General features: G+C 45.7%; 1 protein-coding gene across 1 annotated transcript in view; it reads right to left on the bottom strand.

Moving 5' to 3' along the window:
- LOC311137204 (ras-related protein Rab-26-like) overlaps nt 1-1,108 on the bottom strand; it is a 156,408-nt gene extending 155,300 nt beyond the window's left edge. Inside the window, exon 1 of the mRNA XM_084171564.1 lies at nt 597-1,108. Within this exon, the coding sequence (XP_084027690.1) occupies nt 597-782 (186 nt within the window). The 5' untranslated portion in view covers nt 783-1,108. The remainder of the gene's footprint in view (nt 1-596) is intronic.
- Between the last annotated feature and the right edge of the window lie 17,580 nt (nt 1,109-18,688).

Genomic DNA, 18,688 nt, shown 5'->3' with positions numbered 1-18,688 from the left:
TACTGGGTAGGCCTACATATTAGGGAGGGATGTATTTTCTGTTTGTAGAGATTGACTATTTATTGTGGTGTTGAAAACGCAAACCATAAAAAATGTTTTACAGAACAAGGGGAGGGTCATGTGAAAATATGTTTGACTTGGGGAGGGGTGCATTATTTTTTTTTAGGTCACCTTCAGTTTAGGTCCTTAACCGCCAACCTAAATTCTCCCTTGTTATTACACGGAACAAGCAACCTGGTCTCAGAGAAAAATGTATAATACTATACGTCCTCCAAGACGAAGAGTACTTCATCCAATTCGTATGCTATTGTACAACCGGGTAAGATGTATGATACTATAAGTCCTATAATTCGTATGATATTGTACGACGGCTATTCCATTCATAATGTAATTAATTGGATTGTCACAGATTTACATACCGAAAAATACGAATTGCCCTGAGACCATGTCACTGGACAGACCTGAAGAAATAGCATATATGTACCTGTCACTATAGCCTGCGAGGAACATCAACATTGAAGTAGCCCATTTGAGACTGATTTGACCAACTGGAGATCGGAGAATATTGACAATATGGTGTGCGTAAAAAGTATTACCTTAAAAGCGATATCATAAAACTCCCCGCTGTTGCTGAGCGAGGGGCGGCTCGGATACACCACTCCGTTGGATGGGGCCGCAGCTCCGATCCCACTCCCACTTTTCCCGCTGTCTTTGCTGTTGTTCGGAGATGAAGTAGGGCTTTTGGAGCTCCCCTTGCCTTTCACGGTCTTTTTCCTGGACATGGTTCACTTTTAAGGGTGTTCCCGCGTGTTGTCTATAATTATTTGTGCAATAACTAGGCTATAAATATGATGTTCACTGATCTGACACTATATCACTATCCTCTGTTCTTTGGAAAATCTATGATAAGAAAAAAATTACTTTTCACCTGTGCATAAAAATCATGACTGTAGGCTACATATCCCCGTCGATTTATATGATAGGCGCATGTGCGAGTCCGTTGAAAATTGGTGAGTAAATCCCCTGCCAGCTCAAACTGTGCTGATGTAGAAATCTAAACAGACTCTTGACAGCTCTCTCTCGCTCTCTCTCCCTCCCCTATAGCACTACGTGTACAAACCGTGGCGCGCACGGTTCACACCGATACTAGGACACTACGGCGTATAGTGCCCATTGCGCGTAGCAGGGGAGCGTCGCTACTACTTGTGGGAGTGTTAATGCGTTTAAAGATACAGTGGGTTGTTTTGGGGTTTACAGTAGTCGGTGACAGCCTTGTAAGTAAGACAGTTATATGAGGTGCAAAAACACCCCAAATACAAATTGATAATCACATGCTTGGTGCCCACCACAACATATGCACAAGTATCTACCCTCCCCTGTTATTGTAATGGTGAGAGGTTAGCATGTCTTGGGGGTATTATATTTGTGTGTCTAACTTTCTCACTTGTTATTCACGATTCATTCAGGATGATCTGTAATCATGGTAGCATCCACATTCACGTAGAAGTGTTTAGAAACATTATATTCTAATTTACAATAAAACTGACTCCAAAAATGAAACAATACATTATTTACCATTAATTTCTGTTGGGCACAAAATTATCTGAATCTGTCACTGTCCCAATACTTTTGGAGCTAACTGTAAATCTTTCATAGACAGTTATGTAAAGCTGAAACAAAAACGGGATAGTTGCATTTTCCCAGCCAGTTGTTTTCTTCTTGAAACTCACTTTACTTTGTCAGACTACTTTAAGGGCGACTGAACTTCCTGATCTGGCCTAGTTTTCATCAATGATCATTATGAAATGTAACTTAGTGACAGCGAGGTAAGCTAAGCTAGCTTTGCTATGGAGAGAACAACGTTTTGAAGTGGAGGACTTCTCCCCTCGTGACTGAATCTCCATCTCAAGATGGTCAGCTAATTCAGTTCTGTGTGTAGGCTAAAGCCTGCGCTGACCTTGTGTTTAGCCAAGCTGACAGTAGCGAACATAGCTTGGTGATAGCAGTTGGCTATCCTATCTAGCTGATATTTCTCTGTCAAATCAGTTATGGCAAGATAGCAAGAACCAGTGTCTGGAATGTGTTTCATAAGACACTCGTTTTATAACGCCTTGCTACCAAAGTAGCTTGCAACTGACTTTCAAGGTTTCATCACATGTAAATACATGTTACCGTAGAAACGATATTAACTACTGCAAGTTGAATGCCCGTGGTCAGCTCAGCTGTCCTACAACACAATATTCAATAACTGGCTAGTTTTGTCTCTGCTTACATCCGCTGTTAGATCTTTCACGGAGACAAATGCCAGAATTATTATCCCTATAGACTGTAGTGTAGACTACATGTGGACATTGCACAAACATCACCCAGCTTGAGTTTAACTACATTCCCCCAAAATAAAATATTACAATTGATGGATGTGTTCGTGTTACAAAGACAAAACATTGTTGTAAATATCGTATTGATGTGCTTATAAAGACAGTATGCCTACACTTGACCTAACACATCAAAATCAGTTGTGTGTTGAGCTTCAGCTGTCTAACCAGAACTAGAATGGCATTTCTATGGTCTATTTGCCCAAATGGAAAGATTTGGCTGTCTAACACACTGACATGCACAGCTCTCTGGGTGAGGTTGTCTTCAAGTTTCCAGTGGGTGATGAAGTCCTTTCCATCGATGTAATGCATTACAGGTTATGGACAGACGCAGTCAGGTGGCAGGAGGGGTGGAATGCATGACTCTCCATCCTGAATATGACAGAGTTGGCCTCATGGGTCCAGCAGGCAGAGTTCAACAACTACAGGCAGATATGAGATGCAGGAGGATGGCACTCTTCTCATACTGAGTAGCCTACAGAAGTAATTCATGCAAATGCTTAACTTATGTATACAGTGCATTCGGAAAGTATTCATACACCTTGACTTTTTCCACATTTTGTTACAGCCTCATTCTAAAATAGATTACAATTTTTTTTTAAACAGAAATATATAAGTATTCAGACCCTTTGGTATGAGACTCGAAAATTGAGCACAGGTGCATCCTGTTTCCATTGATCATCCTACAACTTGATTGGAGTCCACCTGTGGTAAATTCAATTGATTGGACATGATTTGGAAAGGCACACACCTGTCTATATAAGGTGTGTCAGAGCAAAAACCAAGCCATGAGATCAAAGGAATTGTCCGTAGAGCTCCGAGACAGGATTGTGTTGAGGCACAGATCTGGGGAAGGGTACCAAAACATTTCTGACTCATTGAAGGTCCCCAAGAACACAGTGGCCTCCATCATTCTTAAATGGAAGAAGTTTGGAAACACCAAGACTCTTCCTAGAGCTGGCTGCCCAGCCAAACTGAGCAATCGGGGGAGAAGGGCCCTGGTCAGGGAGGTGACCAAGAACCCGATGGTCCCTCTGACAGAGCTTTAGAGTTCCTCTGTGGAGATGGGAGAACCTTCCAGAAGGACAACAATCTCTGCAGCACTCCAACAATCAGCCCTTTATGGTAGAATGGCCAGACGGAGCCACTCCTCAGTAAAAGGCACATGACAGCCCGCTTAGAGTTTGCCAAAAGGCACCTAAAGGACTCTCAGACCATGAGAAACAAGATTCTCTGGTCTGATAAAACCAAGATTGGACTCTTTGGCCTGAATGCTAAGTGTCACGTCTGGAGGAACTCTGGCACCATCCCTACGGTGAAGCATGGTGGTGGCAGCATCATGCTGTGGGGATGTTAAATGACGTAAATGTAAATGTAAATGTAACGTTTTTCAGCGGCAGGGACTGGGAGACTAGTCAGGATTGAGGGAAAGATGAACGGAGCAAAGTACAGAGAGATCCTTGATGAAAACCTGCTCCAGAGCGCTCAGGACCTCAGACTGGGGAGACGGTTCACCTTCCAACAGGACAATGACCTTAAGCACACAGTCAAGACATAGCAGGAGTGGTTTCGGGACAAGTCTCTGAATGTCCTTGAGTGGCCCAGCCAGAGCCCAAACTTGAACCCGATCGAACATCTCTGGAGAGACCTGAAAATAGCTGTCCAGCGACACTCCACATCCAACCTGACAGAGCTTGAGAGGATCTGCAGAGAAGAATGGGAGAAACTCCCCAAATACAGGTGTGCCAAGCTTGTAGTGTCATACATAAGAAGACCCAAGGCTGTAATCGCTGCCAAAGGTGCTTCAACAAAGTACTGAGTAAAGGGTCTGAATACTTGTGTAAATGTAATATTTCCGGGGTTTTTTAATAATAAATTTGCAAACATTTCTAAAAACATGTTTTTGCTTTGTCATTATGGGGCATTGTGTGTAGATTGAGGGGAAAAAACGATTTAATCCATTTTAGAATAAGGCTGTAACGTAACAAAACGTGGACAAAGTCAAAGGGTCTGAATACTTTCCAAATGCACTGTACATTCTAAAAGTGTTTTGATAACTTTCAAGTGTAACAGTTCCATGTAGAATAAACCATCCTTCACGTCATACTGTAGAAGCAGTGTTCTGCTGATATGACAATGTGCTAATATTGTCTTTCATCTTCTGTTGTTATTCACAGCCGACAGAGATACTGTACCCATCAGCATTTTGTCTGATGGTGCTGGGGCTACCTTGCTAAGCATGCCAGTCGTCAGACCTTCCTGTATGGTGTATGGGACACCATATAGCCTAAGACAGGAGTTGCCTGATATGTTTGAAGAAAACACAGGTCCATCCCAACCCCCCCCTATTGATTTACATTTACATTTACGTCATTTAGCAGACGCTCTTATCCAGAGCGACTTACAAATAGGTGCATTCACCTTATAGCCAGTAGTAGAACCACTTTGCAATGTTTATTTATTTATTTATTTATTTTTTTGGGGGGGGGGGGGGGGGGGGGTTGGGGTAAGGGGGGGGGGGGGGTTGGGGGGGGGTGGGGGGGGGTAGAAGGATTACTTTATCCTATCCCAGGTATTCCTTAAAGAGGTGGGGTTTCAAATGTCTCCGGAAGGTGGTGAGTGACTCCGCTGTCCTGGCGTCGTGAGGGAGCTTGTTCCACCATTGGGGTGCCAGAGCAGCGAACAGTTTTGACTGGGCTGAGCGCGAACTATGCTTCCGCAGAGGAAGGGGAGCCAGCAGGCCAGAGGTGGATGAACGCAATGCCCTCGTTTGGGTGTAGGGACTGATCAGAGCCTGAAGGTACGGAGGTGCCGTTCCCCTCACAGCTCCATAGGCAAGCACCATGGTCTTGTAACAGATGCGAGCTTCAACTGGAAGCCAGTGGAGTGTGCGGAGGAGCGGGGTGACGTGAGAGAACTTGGGAAGGTTGAACACCAGGCGGGCTGCGGCATTCTGGATGAGTTGTAGGGGTTTAATGGCACAGGCAGGGAGCCCAGCCAACAGCGAATTGCAGTAATCCAGACGGGAGATGACAAGTGCCTGGATTAGGACCTGTGCCGCTTCCTGTGTAAGGCAGGGTCGTACACTCCGAATGTTGTAGAGCATGAACCTACAGATTCGGGTCACCGCCTTGATGTTAGCAGAGAACGACAGGGTGTTGTCCAGGGTCACGCCAAAGCTCTTCGCACTCTGGGAGGAGGACACAACGGAGTTGTCAACCGTGATGGTGAGATCATGGAACGGGCAGTCCTTCCCCGGGAGGAAGAGCAGCTCCGTCTTGCCAAGGTTCAGCTTGAGGTGGTGATCCGTCATCCATACTGATATGTCTGCCAGACATGCAGAGATGCGATTCGCCACCTGGTTATCAGAAGGGGGAAAGGAGAACATTAGTTGTGTATCGTCAGCATAGCAATGATAGGAGAGGCCATGTGAGGATATGACAGAGCCAAGTGACTTGGTGTATAGCGAGAATAGGAGAGGGCCTAGAACTGAGCCCTGGGGGACACCAGTGGTGAGAGCACGTGGTGCGGAGACAGCTTCTCGCCACGCCACTTGGTAGGAGCGACCGGTCAGGTAGGACGCAATCCAAGAGTGAGCCGCGCCGGAGATGCCCAGCTCGGAGAGGGTGGAGAGGAGGATCTGATGGTTCACAGTATCAAAGGCAGCAGACAGGTCTAGAAGGATAAGAGCAGAGGAGAGAGAGTTAGCTTTAGCAGTGCGGAGAGCCTCCGTGACACAGAGAAGAGCAGTCTCAGTTGAATGACCAGTCTTGAAACCTGACTGGTTTGGATCAAGAAGGTCATTCTGAGAGAGATAGCAAGAGAGTTGACTAGAGACGGCACGCTCAATAGTTTTGGGGAGAAAAGAAAGAAGGGATACTGGTCTGTAGTTGTTGACATCAGAGGGATCGAGTGTTGGTTTTTTGAGAAGGGGTGCAACTCTCGCTCTCTTGAAGACGGAAGGGACATAGCCAGCGGTCAAGGATGAGTTGATCAGCGAGGTGAGGTAGGGGAGAAGGTCACCGGAGATGGTCTGGAGAAGAGAGGAGGGGATAGGGTCAAGCGGGCAGGTTATTGGGCGGCCTGCCGTCACAAGTCGCATGATTTTATCTGGAGAGAGAGGGGAGAAAGAAGTCAAAGCATAGGGTAGGGCAGTGTGAGCAGGACCAGCAGTGTCATTTGGCTTAACAAACGAGGATCGGATGTCGTCAACCTTTTTTTCAAAGTGGTTGACGAAGTCATCCACAGAGAGGGAGGAGGTGGTACTATTGATAGTACCATTCGATTCAATAATAACAAAATATAATAAAAAGTAATAATTTGTCTTGTTTAATTGTATTTCTGAGTTCAAGGTGTCTATTTATTCAGAGACATCAGCATCAAGCCCGTCTGTCAGTCTGGACTCACATTATCTTGCAAGTCTCCCAAGTGCTGGCTCCATACAGGTATCTGTGAATGCATACACACAGTCACTGTTCTATTACCAATGGCAGTTAGAATATATGATATCTGACACACAAACCGATACTATGTTGACGTTTGCCAGAGCCCCATTGATGGGCATAGCAGCATAAATCAGCTCCTGGCCCATCAAAGATACAGGTCAGTCGATCAGTCAGTCACACACACACTACATTATCAATGGTGGTTATGATTAGACTGGTGGTACCAACCTGATCGCTGCGTTCACTTTTCTATTTCACTTCAGATATCATAAAATGTGAAGTGAAATAGAACGGTGAACACAGCGGTCAGGCTGATTCCACAAGGCTAGGTTATACCCTGGACATTATATGCATCTAATAAGCAACAAATAATGTCAGTTTACATATATTATGTTTCACAATTGGGTTACAAAATGTATCAATGTGGGTTAACTTCTGTATTTGTACAAATGATGAGCCTTTGAAAGCTGTTGTCGATGACAGGTGAAGGTTGCTGGCCGGATACTTGCCAACATGTGGCTGACTGTTCCATTCATAGGAATGCTCACAGCGAGGGCATGTCTGCATGATGCTGATGAGGGCCTCCTTGCTAGTCTTCTCTATGCTGCATGTTCGGCTGCAAACTGGACATCTCTCGAACAACTGCAGCAGGCAATCTTATGAGGTGGTGTTGACTGGGAAGGCCTGTGACAGGGTCATATAATAGACAGTCAAGTGGTAAATTACATTTTGTTCTAAGGACAAAGCTTTTTGCTAATGCACTTCACAACCAAAATGACTCTACTAGTTGTATCTGCTTGGCTGGGGAATTAGCCTACTAGTTTATCAAGCTGGGTATTTTTTTATACAACTTTTCACATAACACACATTACCTGACGTTGTTTATGAAGCCGTCTGTGTCATCAGGGCAGTAACTCGGGTCACTATCAGAGCTCTCATGATGGCGTGTCCTTTTCAAAGGAGTGAAGGGAGACTGGCAACAACCAAGGTGTCACAAGGGTACTTGTGTCGCATTACATTTATTCTGAGGTCTTGCCTGACAAGCTGTTAAAATAGCAACCGAACAGTTAATTGAATTGTTTCCGGAGGTTGCTAAACCATTGCAATCATTACATTACATTTTACATTTTAGTCATTTAGCAGACGCTCTTAACCAGAGCGACTTACAGGAGCAATTAGGGTTAAGTGCCTTGCTCAAGGGCACATTAACGTCATTTAGCAGACGCTCTTAGCCAGAGCGACTCACAAATTGGTGCGTTCACCCTATAGCCAGTGGGATAACAACTTTACAATTTGGGGGGGGGGGGGGGTTAGAAGGAATACTTTAGCCTATCCCAGGTATTCCTTAAAGAGGTGGGGTTTCAAATGTCTCCGGAAGGTGGTGAGTGACTCCGCTGTCCTGGCGTCGTGAGGGAGCTTGTTCCACCATTGGGGTGCCAGAGCAGCGAACAGTTTTGACTGGGCTGAGCGGGAGCTGTGCTTCCGCAGAGGAAGGGGAGCCAGCAGGCCAGAGGTGGATGAACGCAATGTCCTCGTTTGGGTGTAGGGACTGATCAGAGCCTGAAGGTACAGGGGTGCCGTTCCCCTCACTGCTCCAAAGGCAAGCACCATGGTCTTGTAGCGGATGCGAGCTTCAATTGGAAGCCAGTGGAGTGTGCGGAGGAGGGGGGTGACGTGAGAGAACTTGGGAAGGTTGAACACCAGACGGGCTGCGGCATTCTGGATGAGTTGTAGGGGTTTAATGGCACAGGCAGGGAGCCCAGCCAACAGCGAGTTGCAGTAGTCCAGACGGGAGATGACAAGTGCCTGGACCAGGACCTGCGCCGCTTCCTGTGTAAGGCAGGGTCGCACTCTCCGAATGTTGTAGAGCATGAACCTGCAGGAGCGGGTCACCGCCTTGATGTTGGCGGAGAACGACAGGGTGTTGTCCAGGGTCACGCCTAGGCTCTTCGCACTCTGGGAGGAGGACACAGCGGAGTTGTCTACCGTGATGGCGAGATCATGGAACGGGCAGTCCTTCCCCGGGAGGAAGAGCAGCTCCGTCTTGCCAGGGTTCAGCTTGAGGTGGTGATCCGTCATCCATACTGATATGTCTGCCAGACATGCAGAGATGCGATTCGCCACCTGGTTATCAGAAGGGGGAAAGGAGAAGATTAGTTGTGTATCGTCAGCGTAGCAATGATAGGAAAGGCCATGTGAGGATATGACAGAGCCAAGTGACTTGGTGTATAGGGAGAAAAGGAGAGGGCCCAAAACCGATCCCTGGGGGACACCAGTGGTGAGAGCACGTGGTGCGGAGACAGCTTCCCGCCACGCCACTTGGTAGGAGCGACCGGTCAGGTAGGACGCAATCCAGGAGTGAGCCGCGCCGGAGATGCCCATTTCGGAGAGGGTGGAGAGGAGGATCTGATGGTTCACAGTATCAAAGGCAGCAGACAGGTCTAGAAGGACAAGAGCAGAGGAGAGAGAGTTAGCTTTAGCAGTGCGGAGAGTCTCTGTGACACAGAGAAGAGCAGTCTCAGTTGAATGACCAGTCCTGAAACCTGATTGGTTTGGATCAAGAAGGTCATTCTGAGAGAGATAGCAAGAGAGTTGGCTAAAGACGGCACGCTCAATAGTTTTGGAAAGAAAAGAAAGAAGGGATACTGGTCTGTAGTTGTTGACATCAGTGGGGTCGAGTGTTGGTTTTTTGAGAAGGGGAGTAACTCTCGCTCTCTTGAAGACGGAAGGGACATGGCCAGCGGTCAAGGATGAGTTGATCAGCGAGGTGAGGTAGGGGAGAAGGTCACCGGAGATGGTCTGGAGAAGGGAGGAGGGGATGGGGTCAAGCGGGCAGGTTGTTGGGCGGCCTGCAGTCACAAGTCGCAGGATCTTATCTGGAGAGAGAGGGGAGAAAGAAGTCAAAGCATAGGGTAGGGCAGTGTGAGCAGGACCAGCAGTGTCATTAGACTTAACAAACAAGGATCGGATGTCGTCAACCTTCTTTTCAAAGTGGTTGACGAAGTCATCCACAGAGAGAGAGGAGGGGGGGGGGGGGAGGGAGGATTCAGGAGGGAGGAAAATGTGGCAAAGAGCTTCCTAGGGTTAGAGGCAGATGCTTGGAATTTAGAGTGGTAGAAGGTGGCCTTAGCAGCAGAAACAGATGAAGAAAATGTAGAGAGGAGGGAGTGAAAAGATGCCAGGTCGGCAGGGAGTTTAGTTTTCTTCCATTTCCGCTCCGCTGCCCGGAGCTCTGTTCTGTGAGCTCGCAATGAGTCATCAAGCCACGGAGCTGGAGGGGAGGACCGAGCCGGCCGGGAGGATAGGGGACACAGAGAGTCAAAGGATGCAGAAAGGGAGGAGAGGAGGGTTGAGGAGGCAGAATCAGGAGATTGGAGGGAGAAGGATTGAGCAGAGGGAAGAGATGATAGGATGGAAGAGGAGAGAGTAGTGGGAGAGAGAGAGCGAAGGTTGCGGCGGCGCATTACCATCTGTGTAGGGGCAGAGTGAGTAGTGTGGGAGGAGAGTGAGAGAGAAAAGGAAACAAAGTAGTGGTCGGAGACTTGGAGGGGAGTTGCAGTGAGATTAGTAGAGGAGCAGCATCTAGTGAAGATGAGGTCAAGCGTATTGCCTGCCTTGTGAGTAGGGGGGGACGGTGAGAGGGTGAGGTCAAAAGAGGAGAGGAGTGGAAAGAAGGAGGCAGAGAGAAATGAGTCAAATGTGGACATAGGGAGGTTGAAATCCCCCAAAACTGTGAGGGGTGAGCCATCCTCAGGGAAGGAACTTATCAAGGCGTCAAGCTCATTGATGAACTCTCCAAGGGAACCTGGAGGGCGATAGATGACAAGGATATTAAGCTTAAATGGGCTAGTGACTGTGACAGCATGGAATTCAAATGAGGAGATAGACAGATGGGTTAGGGGAAAAATTGAGAATGTCCACTTGGGAGAGATGAGGATTCCTGTACCACCACCCCTCTGACCAGATGCTCTCGGGGTATGCGAGAACACATGGTCAGACGAGGAGAGAGCAGTAGGAGTAGCGGTGTTTTCAGTGGTGATCCATGTTTCCGTCAGCGCCAGGAAGTCGAGGGACTGGAGGTTGGCATAGGCTGGGATGAAGTCAGCTTTGTTGGCAGCAGAACGGCAGTTCCAGAGGCTGCCTGCGACCTGGAACTCCACGTGGGTGGTGCGTGCAGGGACCACCAGATTGGAGAGGCAGCAGCCACGCGGTGTGGTGCGTTTGTGTAGCCTGTGCAGAGAGGAGAGAACAGGGATAGGCAGAGGCATAGTTGACAGGCTGTAGCAAATGGCTACAAAAATGCAGAGGAGATCGGAATGAAATGGGCTAAGCATCTGGGAGTGGAGAGAGCAGGGCCTCCCTCACCAAAACTTCTACCTCGGAAACTAAAATTGTTTCACTGAACCACCCGAAGAAAAAACTCTCCCAACTTCCGCCTTTGGAAATCAGAATTGTTGTGAACCACAGCGGTTCAATGTTTAAAGGAGTAGACTCAACCCACTTTGTTCAGCTAGCCAACTATGACTCCATAGCCAACTAGCAGACTAGCATCCAATAACAATAACACACCGTTTAGCGCCAACACTTGGTCACAACAAACCACCAATATTGTGATAACACACTAAACAGATCATTCGTGTCTGTGTCAAGTTCCTTACATGACGCAGCAATGATTAGACGTTGGCTAGCTAGGACAAGTAAATTGTGGTTAGCTACTTCAGTACAGCCAAATGGTCATGTTGGGTAGCTAGCAATGGCCACTGTGTCGACTCTGTTTGAAGAACGGCTAGCTAGCTAGCTTCGTGCTACAGCTGGCACGGCCGAGGACACTGCCAAGACACAGTAACTACCCACAACAACCCACGAAGCCTAGCTATGACGCCGTAGCCAACCTGCAAGCTAGCATCCATTAACACACAACTTAGCATCAACACCTGGCCACAACAAACTGCCAAGAGTGTGTCAGCACACCAAACAGACAATTCAAGTCCGTGTCGAGTTCCCTTCACAACGCAGCAAAAAAAAATAATAATAATAATAATAATAATTAAACGTTGGAACCAGCTCTCCAGCGTTGCTAATCGTTACCAATAGCTACCCGCTAGCTAGCTAGCTTCGTGCCTCAATTCTAACCCACAATTACCCACGGAAAGCTACAATAACAACAATACTAACCTACAATAAATACAATACCTAACTACAGCTAACTACCTACCTACGATCTAGTACATGGTTAAGCAAAAGTTAAACGTTGGGTAGGACTACATTACCGTTGGAGCCAGCTCTCCAGCGTTGCTAATCGTTACCAATAGCTACCCGCTAGCTAGCTAGCCTCGTGCCTCGATACTAATCCACAATTACCTATGGAAAGCTACTACAACCACAATACTAACCTACAATAAATTCAATACCTAACTACAGCTAGCTACCTACCTACGATCTAATACATGGTTAAGCAAAAGTTAAACGTTGGGTAGGAGTACATTACCGTTGGAACCAGCTCTCCAGCGTTGCTAATCGTTACCAATAGCTACCCGCTAGCTAGCTAGCCTCATGCCTCGATACTAACCCACAAATTACCCACGGAAAGCTACAATAACAACAATACTAACCTACAATAAATACAATACCTAACTACAGCTAACTACCTACCTACGATCTAATACATCACATTGCTGGAAATATTATACCCACCTTTGCTCCTTCTGGTAGGTCCTGGCATCCATTCATGACCAGGGGATCAGTCTGGCACCCAACTGTGCACTTTGTCTAACACAAAAACAGGGTAAACGATTGTCATTATCCCTCAATTATAAACATAGCTCGAGAAATAACGTAATCTCATTTGAAGCTAATTCTATGTTTTATAGATCTAGACTTGACTGGCTCCAGATTGGATTGGATTCTGGCTGATAACGGGGTTACACTATGCAAACAACTGACATGTTTCGCTATGGCCCTGGGTTAGTCAAATAAATCACATTTTATTTGTCACATGCTTTGTAAAGGTGTAGACTAACAGTTAAATACTTACTTACGGGCCATTCCCAACAATGCAGAGAGAATGAAAATAGGAAATAATAGAAATGTAATAATAAAAGTAATAAATCCAAAATGACTAAGGATAACTTGGCTATACACGGGGTAACAGTACTGAGTCGATGTGCAGGGGTACGAGGTAATTGAGGTAGATATGTACCTATAACTAGGAATAAAGTTACTAGTCAACAGGACAAATAATAAACAGCAGCAGCAGCGTATGTGGTGAGTCAAAAAAGTTAGTACAAAAAGGGTCAATACAGATAGTCCGGGTAGAGGTTTGGGTTTGTTACTGCTAGTTAGTACACGGTTTTAAATCAGACATGAGTTAGCTAGTTACACCATAGCTGCATCCAATATTTATTTCTGCCCTAAACATGGGTGGCATGGAAATATGAAGACATTGCTTGAGTTATACTGCATCTAAAGTCTATCTGGCAACATCACAATCATGACATTAAGGTTTTCCTACTAATTATTTGCCTTCTTTTGAAATGTTATCATGTTTCCAAACCAAACCCAAGTCGTATTGAGGAAGGCTAACGTTAGCTAGCTAGCTACACTACATGACCAAAAGAATGTGGACACCTGCTTAAACATCTCATTCCAAAATCATGGGCATTAATATGGAGTTGGTCTCCCCTTTGCTGCTATAACAGCCTCCACTCTTCTGGGACGGCTTTCCACTAGATGTTGGAACACTGCTGTGAGGACTTGCTTCCATTCAGCCACAAGAGTATTAGTGAGGTCGGGCACTGATGTTGGGCGATTAGGCCTGGCTCGCAGTCGGCGTTCCAATTCATCCCAAAGGTGTTCCATGGGGTTGAGGTCAGGGCTCTGTGCAGGCCAGTCAAGTTCTTCCACACAGATCTCGACAAACCATTTCTGTATGAACCTCGCTTTGTGCATGGGGGCATTGTCATGCTGAAACAGGAAAGGGCCTTCCCCAAACTGTTGCCACAAAGTTGGAAGCACAGAATCGTCTAGAATGTCATTGTATTCTGTAGCTCCACCAAACTTTACAGTTGGCACTACGCATTCAGGTAGTGTTCTCCTTGCATCCGCCAAACCCACATTTGTCCATCAGTCTGCCAGATGGTGAAGCGTGATTAATCACTCCAGAGAACGCTTTTCCACTGCTCCAGAGTCCAAGGGCGGCGAGCATTACACTACTCCAGCAGATGCTTGACATTGCACATGGTGATTTTAGGCTTGTGTTTGGCTGCTCGGCCATGGAAACCCATTTCATGACGCTCCTGACGAACAGTTCTTGTGCTGACGTTGCTTCCAGAGGCAGTTTGGAACTCGGTAGTGAGTGTTGCAACCGAGGACAGATAGTTTTTTTGCTCTCGGCGGTCCCGTTCTGTGAGCTTGTGTGGCCTACCACTTTGTGGCTGAGCCGTTGTTGCTCCTAGACGTTTCCACTTCATAATAACAGCACTTACAGCACTCACTGAGCTCTTCAGTAAGGCCATTCTACTGCCAATGTTTGTCTATGGAGATTGCATGGTTGTGTGCTCAATCTGTTAGGAACAGGTGTGGTTGAAATAGCTGAATCCACTAATTTGAAGGGGTGTCCACATACTTTTTTATATATAGTGTAGTTAGCTAGTTAGGTAGTTAGCTAACGTCAGCTATTTTAGCGATGATAGTGATGTTGATCAAAATATACATAACATAACATACATTGGGGACCAATGAACTCCAACCACCAATTCCGCATGGTAGGGTCTTACGGCAGGGCATGCAAACCATAGTTGGCTGTGTAACCTGCTGGAAGCATGCATTGTCGAAGCGGAGGCATGGTCAATCTGTATATGGCTTTTCAGTCTCAAAGAGCCATGATCCTTTGAACACGTTCAGGGCGATGAAACAACGGAGCCCCATTCAATGAAGGGAAGCGAAGTGGGCTGAAAGGCGATTTCCACGTGGAGCTTGGCAAAAGGGGGCATGAATTGTTGACATAATTGCAATCCAAACCCGACCTACATTTACTCGTTGTGACGCACTCAGGTTCCAAACTCCATTTTAGATGAGACTGACTTTATGACCAAAATTATCCTATTTACACTTTGTAGTCAATTTTGACACTCAAATAAAGGTTTCTGACTCATATCGATGCCACATATGCCGTTTTCAAAGGGATTAGTTGGTTTTTAGGGGCAGTCACTCTTTAAATTAAAGATGCACTATGCAGAAATTGCTCCGCCATTTCCTGGTTGCTAAAATTCTAAACAGTTCACCTAATTTGAGTTTATGTGACAAAACAAGCAAGTATAGTGTAGAGCAGGGGTATTAAAATCTGACCCTACGAGGTCCTGGCCCTGCTGGTTTTCTGTTCTACCTGATAATTAATTGCACCCACCTGGTGTCCCAGGTCTAAATCAGTGCCTGATTAGAGGGGAACAATGAACAAATGTAGTTGAACTGGCTTCAATGTCCAGAGTTCAGTTTGAGGGGTGTATAGAATCAGTGTACCATCTAAACCGCTGTGAAATATTGCATTTCAGCTTTTTGAAGCTGGTGATGCGAAAACAAAACTTAAGAACAGGAAGCATAGAAATATCACACATAGAACATATATACCGTTTCTTAGAGAATGACAGATCTATAACTCACTTTTCTATGGGAATTTGGTCAGGTCGGGCAAAATGTTACATATTATAGCTTTAAGAAGTTTAATTGCACACAACCCACACCACTTAGGCTGCATTTAGACAGGCAGCCCAATTCAGAGGTGCGTTCAGTTCACTTGAACGTTTTTACTGATCGACACGTTTCTCCAAAACGTTCTTGTACATTCTTGAACAGACTTTGGCTGCGTTCAGTAAGTTTTTTATGTTCTGGAACGTTCAATGAACGTAAACGGTGCTGTACTGAACGACCAGTTGAAAAACGGGGAGGGGGTGGGATGGGGAACGCTGTCAGTATGGCCACTGCCCTTGTTTAACTGGCAGTCCAATTCTGATCTTTTGCCCAATTATGGGCAAACGAGCTGATCTGATTGGTCGAAAGTCCAATTAGTGGAAAAAGATCAGAATTGGGCTGCCTGTATAAACGCAGCCTTACAGTAGTCAAACATGATCCATATAGAGCCCTACAGTGGAGGTGACATAATATCAATAAAACCTAGCGGTCAAACAGTTTTTACTGATCGACACATTTCTCCAAAACGTTATTTTACATTCTTGAACAGACTTTGGCTGCGTTCAGTAAGTTTTTTATGTTCTGGAACGTTCAATGAACGTAAACGGTGCTGTACTGAACGACCAGTTGAAAAACGGGGAGGGGGTGGGTTGGGGAACGCTGTCAGTATGGCCACTGCCCTTTAAATACGTCACTCTTGGCTTCAAGCCACACCTCGCCATACCCACCAAATGGGAGAAAATGTACCTCAAAGTCTGTTCAAGAACGTACAAGAACGTTCTGGGGAAACGGGTCGTTCAGTACAAACCATTCCGCAACGTAGCAAACGTTCAAGCGAACTGAACACACTTCTGGAGGTACGTTTGCTCCCGTTTGGTGGGTGTGGCTTGAAGCAAAGAGTGACATACAGTGAGGGAAAAAAGTATTTGATCCCCTGCTGATTTTGTACGTTTGCCCACTGACAAAGACATGATCAGTCTATAATTTTAATGGTAGGGTTATTTGAACAGTGAGAGACAGAATAAGAACAACAAAATCCAGAAAAACGCATGTCAAAAATGTTATAAATTGATTTGCATTTTAATGAGGGAAATAAGTATTTGACCCCTCTGCAAAACATGACTTAGTACTTGGTGGCAAAACCCTTGTTGGCAATCACAGAGGTCAGACGTTTCTTGTAGTTGGCCACCAGGTTTGCACACATCTCAAGAGGGATTTTGTCCCACACCTATTTGCAGATCTTCTCCAAGTCATTAAGGTTTCGAGCCTGACGTTTGGCAACTCGAACCTTCAGCTTCCTCCACAGATTTTCTATGGGATTAAGGTCTGGAGACTGGCTAGGCCACTCCAGGACCTTAATGTGCTTCTTCTTGAGCCACTCCTTTGTTGCCTTGGCCGTGTGTTTTGGGTCATTGTCATACTGGAATACCCATCCACGACCCATTTTCAATGCCCTAGCTGAGGGAAATCACCCAAGATTTGACGGTACATGGCCCCGTCCATCGTCTCTTTGATGCGGTGAAGTTGTCCTGTCCCCTTAGCAGAAAAACACCCCCAAAGCATAATGTTTCCACCTCCATGTTTGACGGTGGGGATGGTGTTCTTGGGGTCATAGGCAGCATTCCTCCTCCTCCAAACACGGCGAGTTGAGTTGATGCCAAAGAGCTCCATTTTGGTCTCATCTGACCACAACACTTTCACCCAGTTCTCCTCTGAATCATTCAGATGTTCATTGGCAAACTTCATACGGCCCTGTATATGTGCTTTCTTGAGCAGGGGGACCTTGCGGGTGCTGCAGGATTTCAGTCCTTCACGGCGTAGTGTTTTACCAATTGTTTTCTTGGTGACTATGGTCCCACCTGCCTTGAGATCATTGACAAGATCCTCCCGTGTAGTTCTGGGCTGATTCCTCACCGTTCTCATGATCATTGCAACTCCACGAGGTGAGATCTTGCATGGAGCCCCAGGCCGAGGGAGATTGACAGTTATTTTGTGTTTCTTCCATTTACGAATAATCGCACCTGCTGTTGTCACCTTCTCACCAAGCTGCTTGGCGATGGTCTTGTAGCCCATTCCAACCAACCCCTCCCCGTTTTTTCAATTGGTCGTTCAGTACAGCACCTTTTCCATTCAATTGAACGGTCCAGAGCATTAAAAACGTACTGAATGCAGCCTTGATCTTTTTCACATTAAATATTTTTCCGAGCTGATCTTATTAGTCAAAAGACTAGTGGAAAAAATATCAGAATTGGGCTGCCTATGTTTAACTGGCAGTCCAATTCTGATCTTTTGCCCAATTATGGGCAAAAGAGCTGATCTGATTGGTCGAAAGTCCAATTAGTGGAAAAATATCAGAATTGGGCTGCCTGTATAAACGCAGCCTTACAGTAGTCAAACATGATCCATATAGAGCCCTACAGTGGAGGTGACATAATATCAATAAAACCTAGCGGTCAAACAGGGCAATGGTTCCAATCGTTTTTCCACCATTCCCATAGGGGATTTTAAAAACTCTTAAAATAAGGGCTTTTGTGTAGGCTTAGCCTGGCGCGTCGTTTTGATAACCATGTAAATCTCACCCGGACAAGGTGACTTTTATCAATATATTCGGCTCTATTTACTCTCAGATTTGAAAATGCTAATAAGCATCAAAGTAGACATAACGCAAAACTACAAATCCCTGCAAGCTCCTGCACATCATCTCTAGCTGACACCTTTGCTAACAGGCATTGTCAATTTAAAACTTGCACAAGACAGTTCACAGAATTGTCCATTTAAATACATTTTGCCAATTTATTCATTACTACATTTAGTTAACATTAGATAGTTAATCCAGAGATTCTTATCTTTGCCTCGATTCTTACCTTTGCCAGATCATCATAGAATTTGTTGTTCTTTATGATAGCTACATTAGCAGCTAATTAGCATTTCATTTTTGGGGGGTAAATACAGGTGAATATATTCATAAAAGTCACCTTGTCCTACAGAGATTTACATGGTTATCAAAACGTCACGCCAGGGTAAGCCTACATGAAACAAAGCCCTTACTTTAAGTGTTTCTAAAATCCCCAATGGGAAAAATTAATGGTGGAAAAACATTTGGAACCATTTCCCTGTTTGACCGCTATGTTTTATGGGTATTATGACTGACTTTGGCACTCTATACACTGAGTATACAAAACA

The sequence above is a fragment of the Coregonus lavaretus genome, assembly GCF_964263955.1.
Source record: "Coregonus lavaretus genome assembly, chromosome: 1".
Taxonomy (NCBI): domain Eukaryota; kingdom Metazoa; phylum Chordata; class Actinopteri; order Salmoniformes; family Salmonidae; genus Coregonus; species Coregonus lavaretus.
Note: the sequence above shows the minus strand (reverse complement) of the source record. Positions and strands in the feature narration are given on the sequence as shown.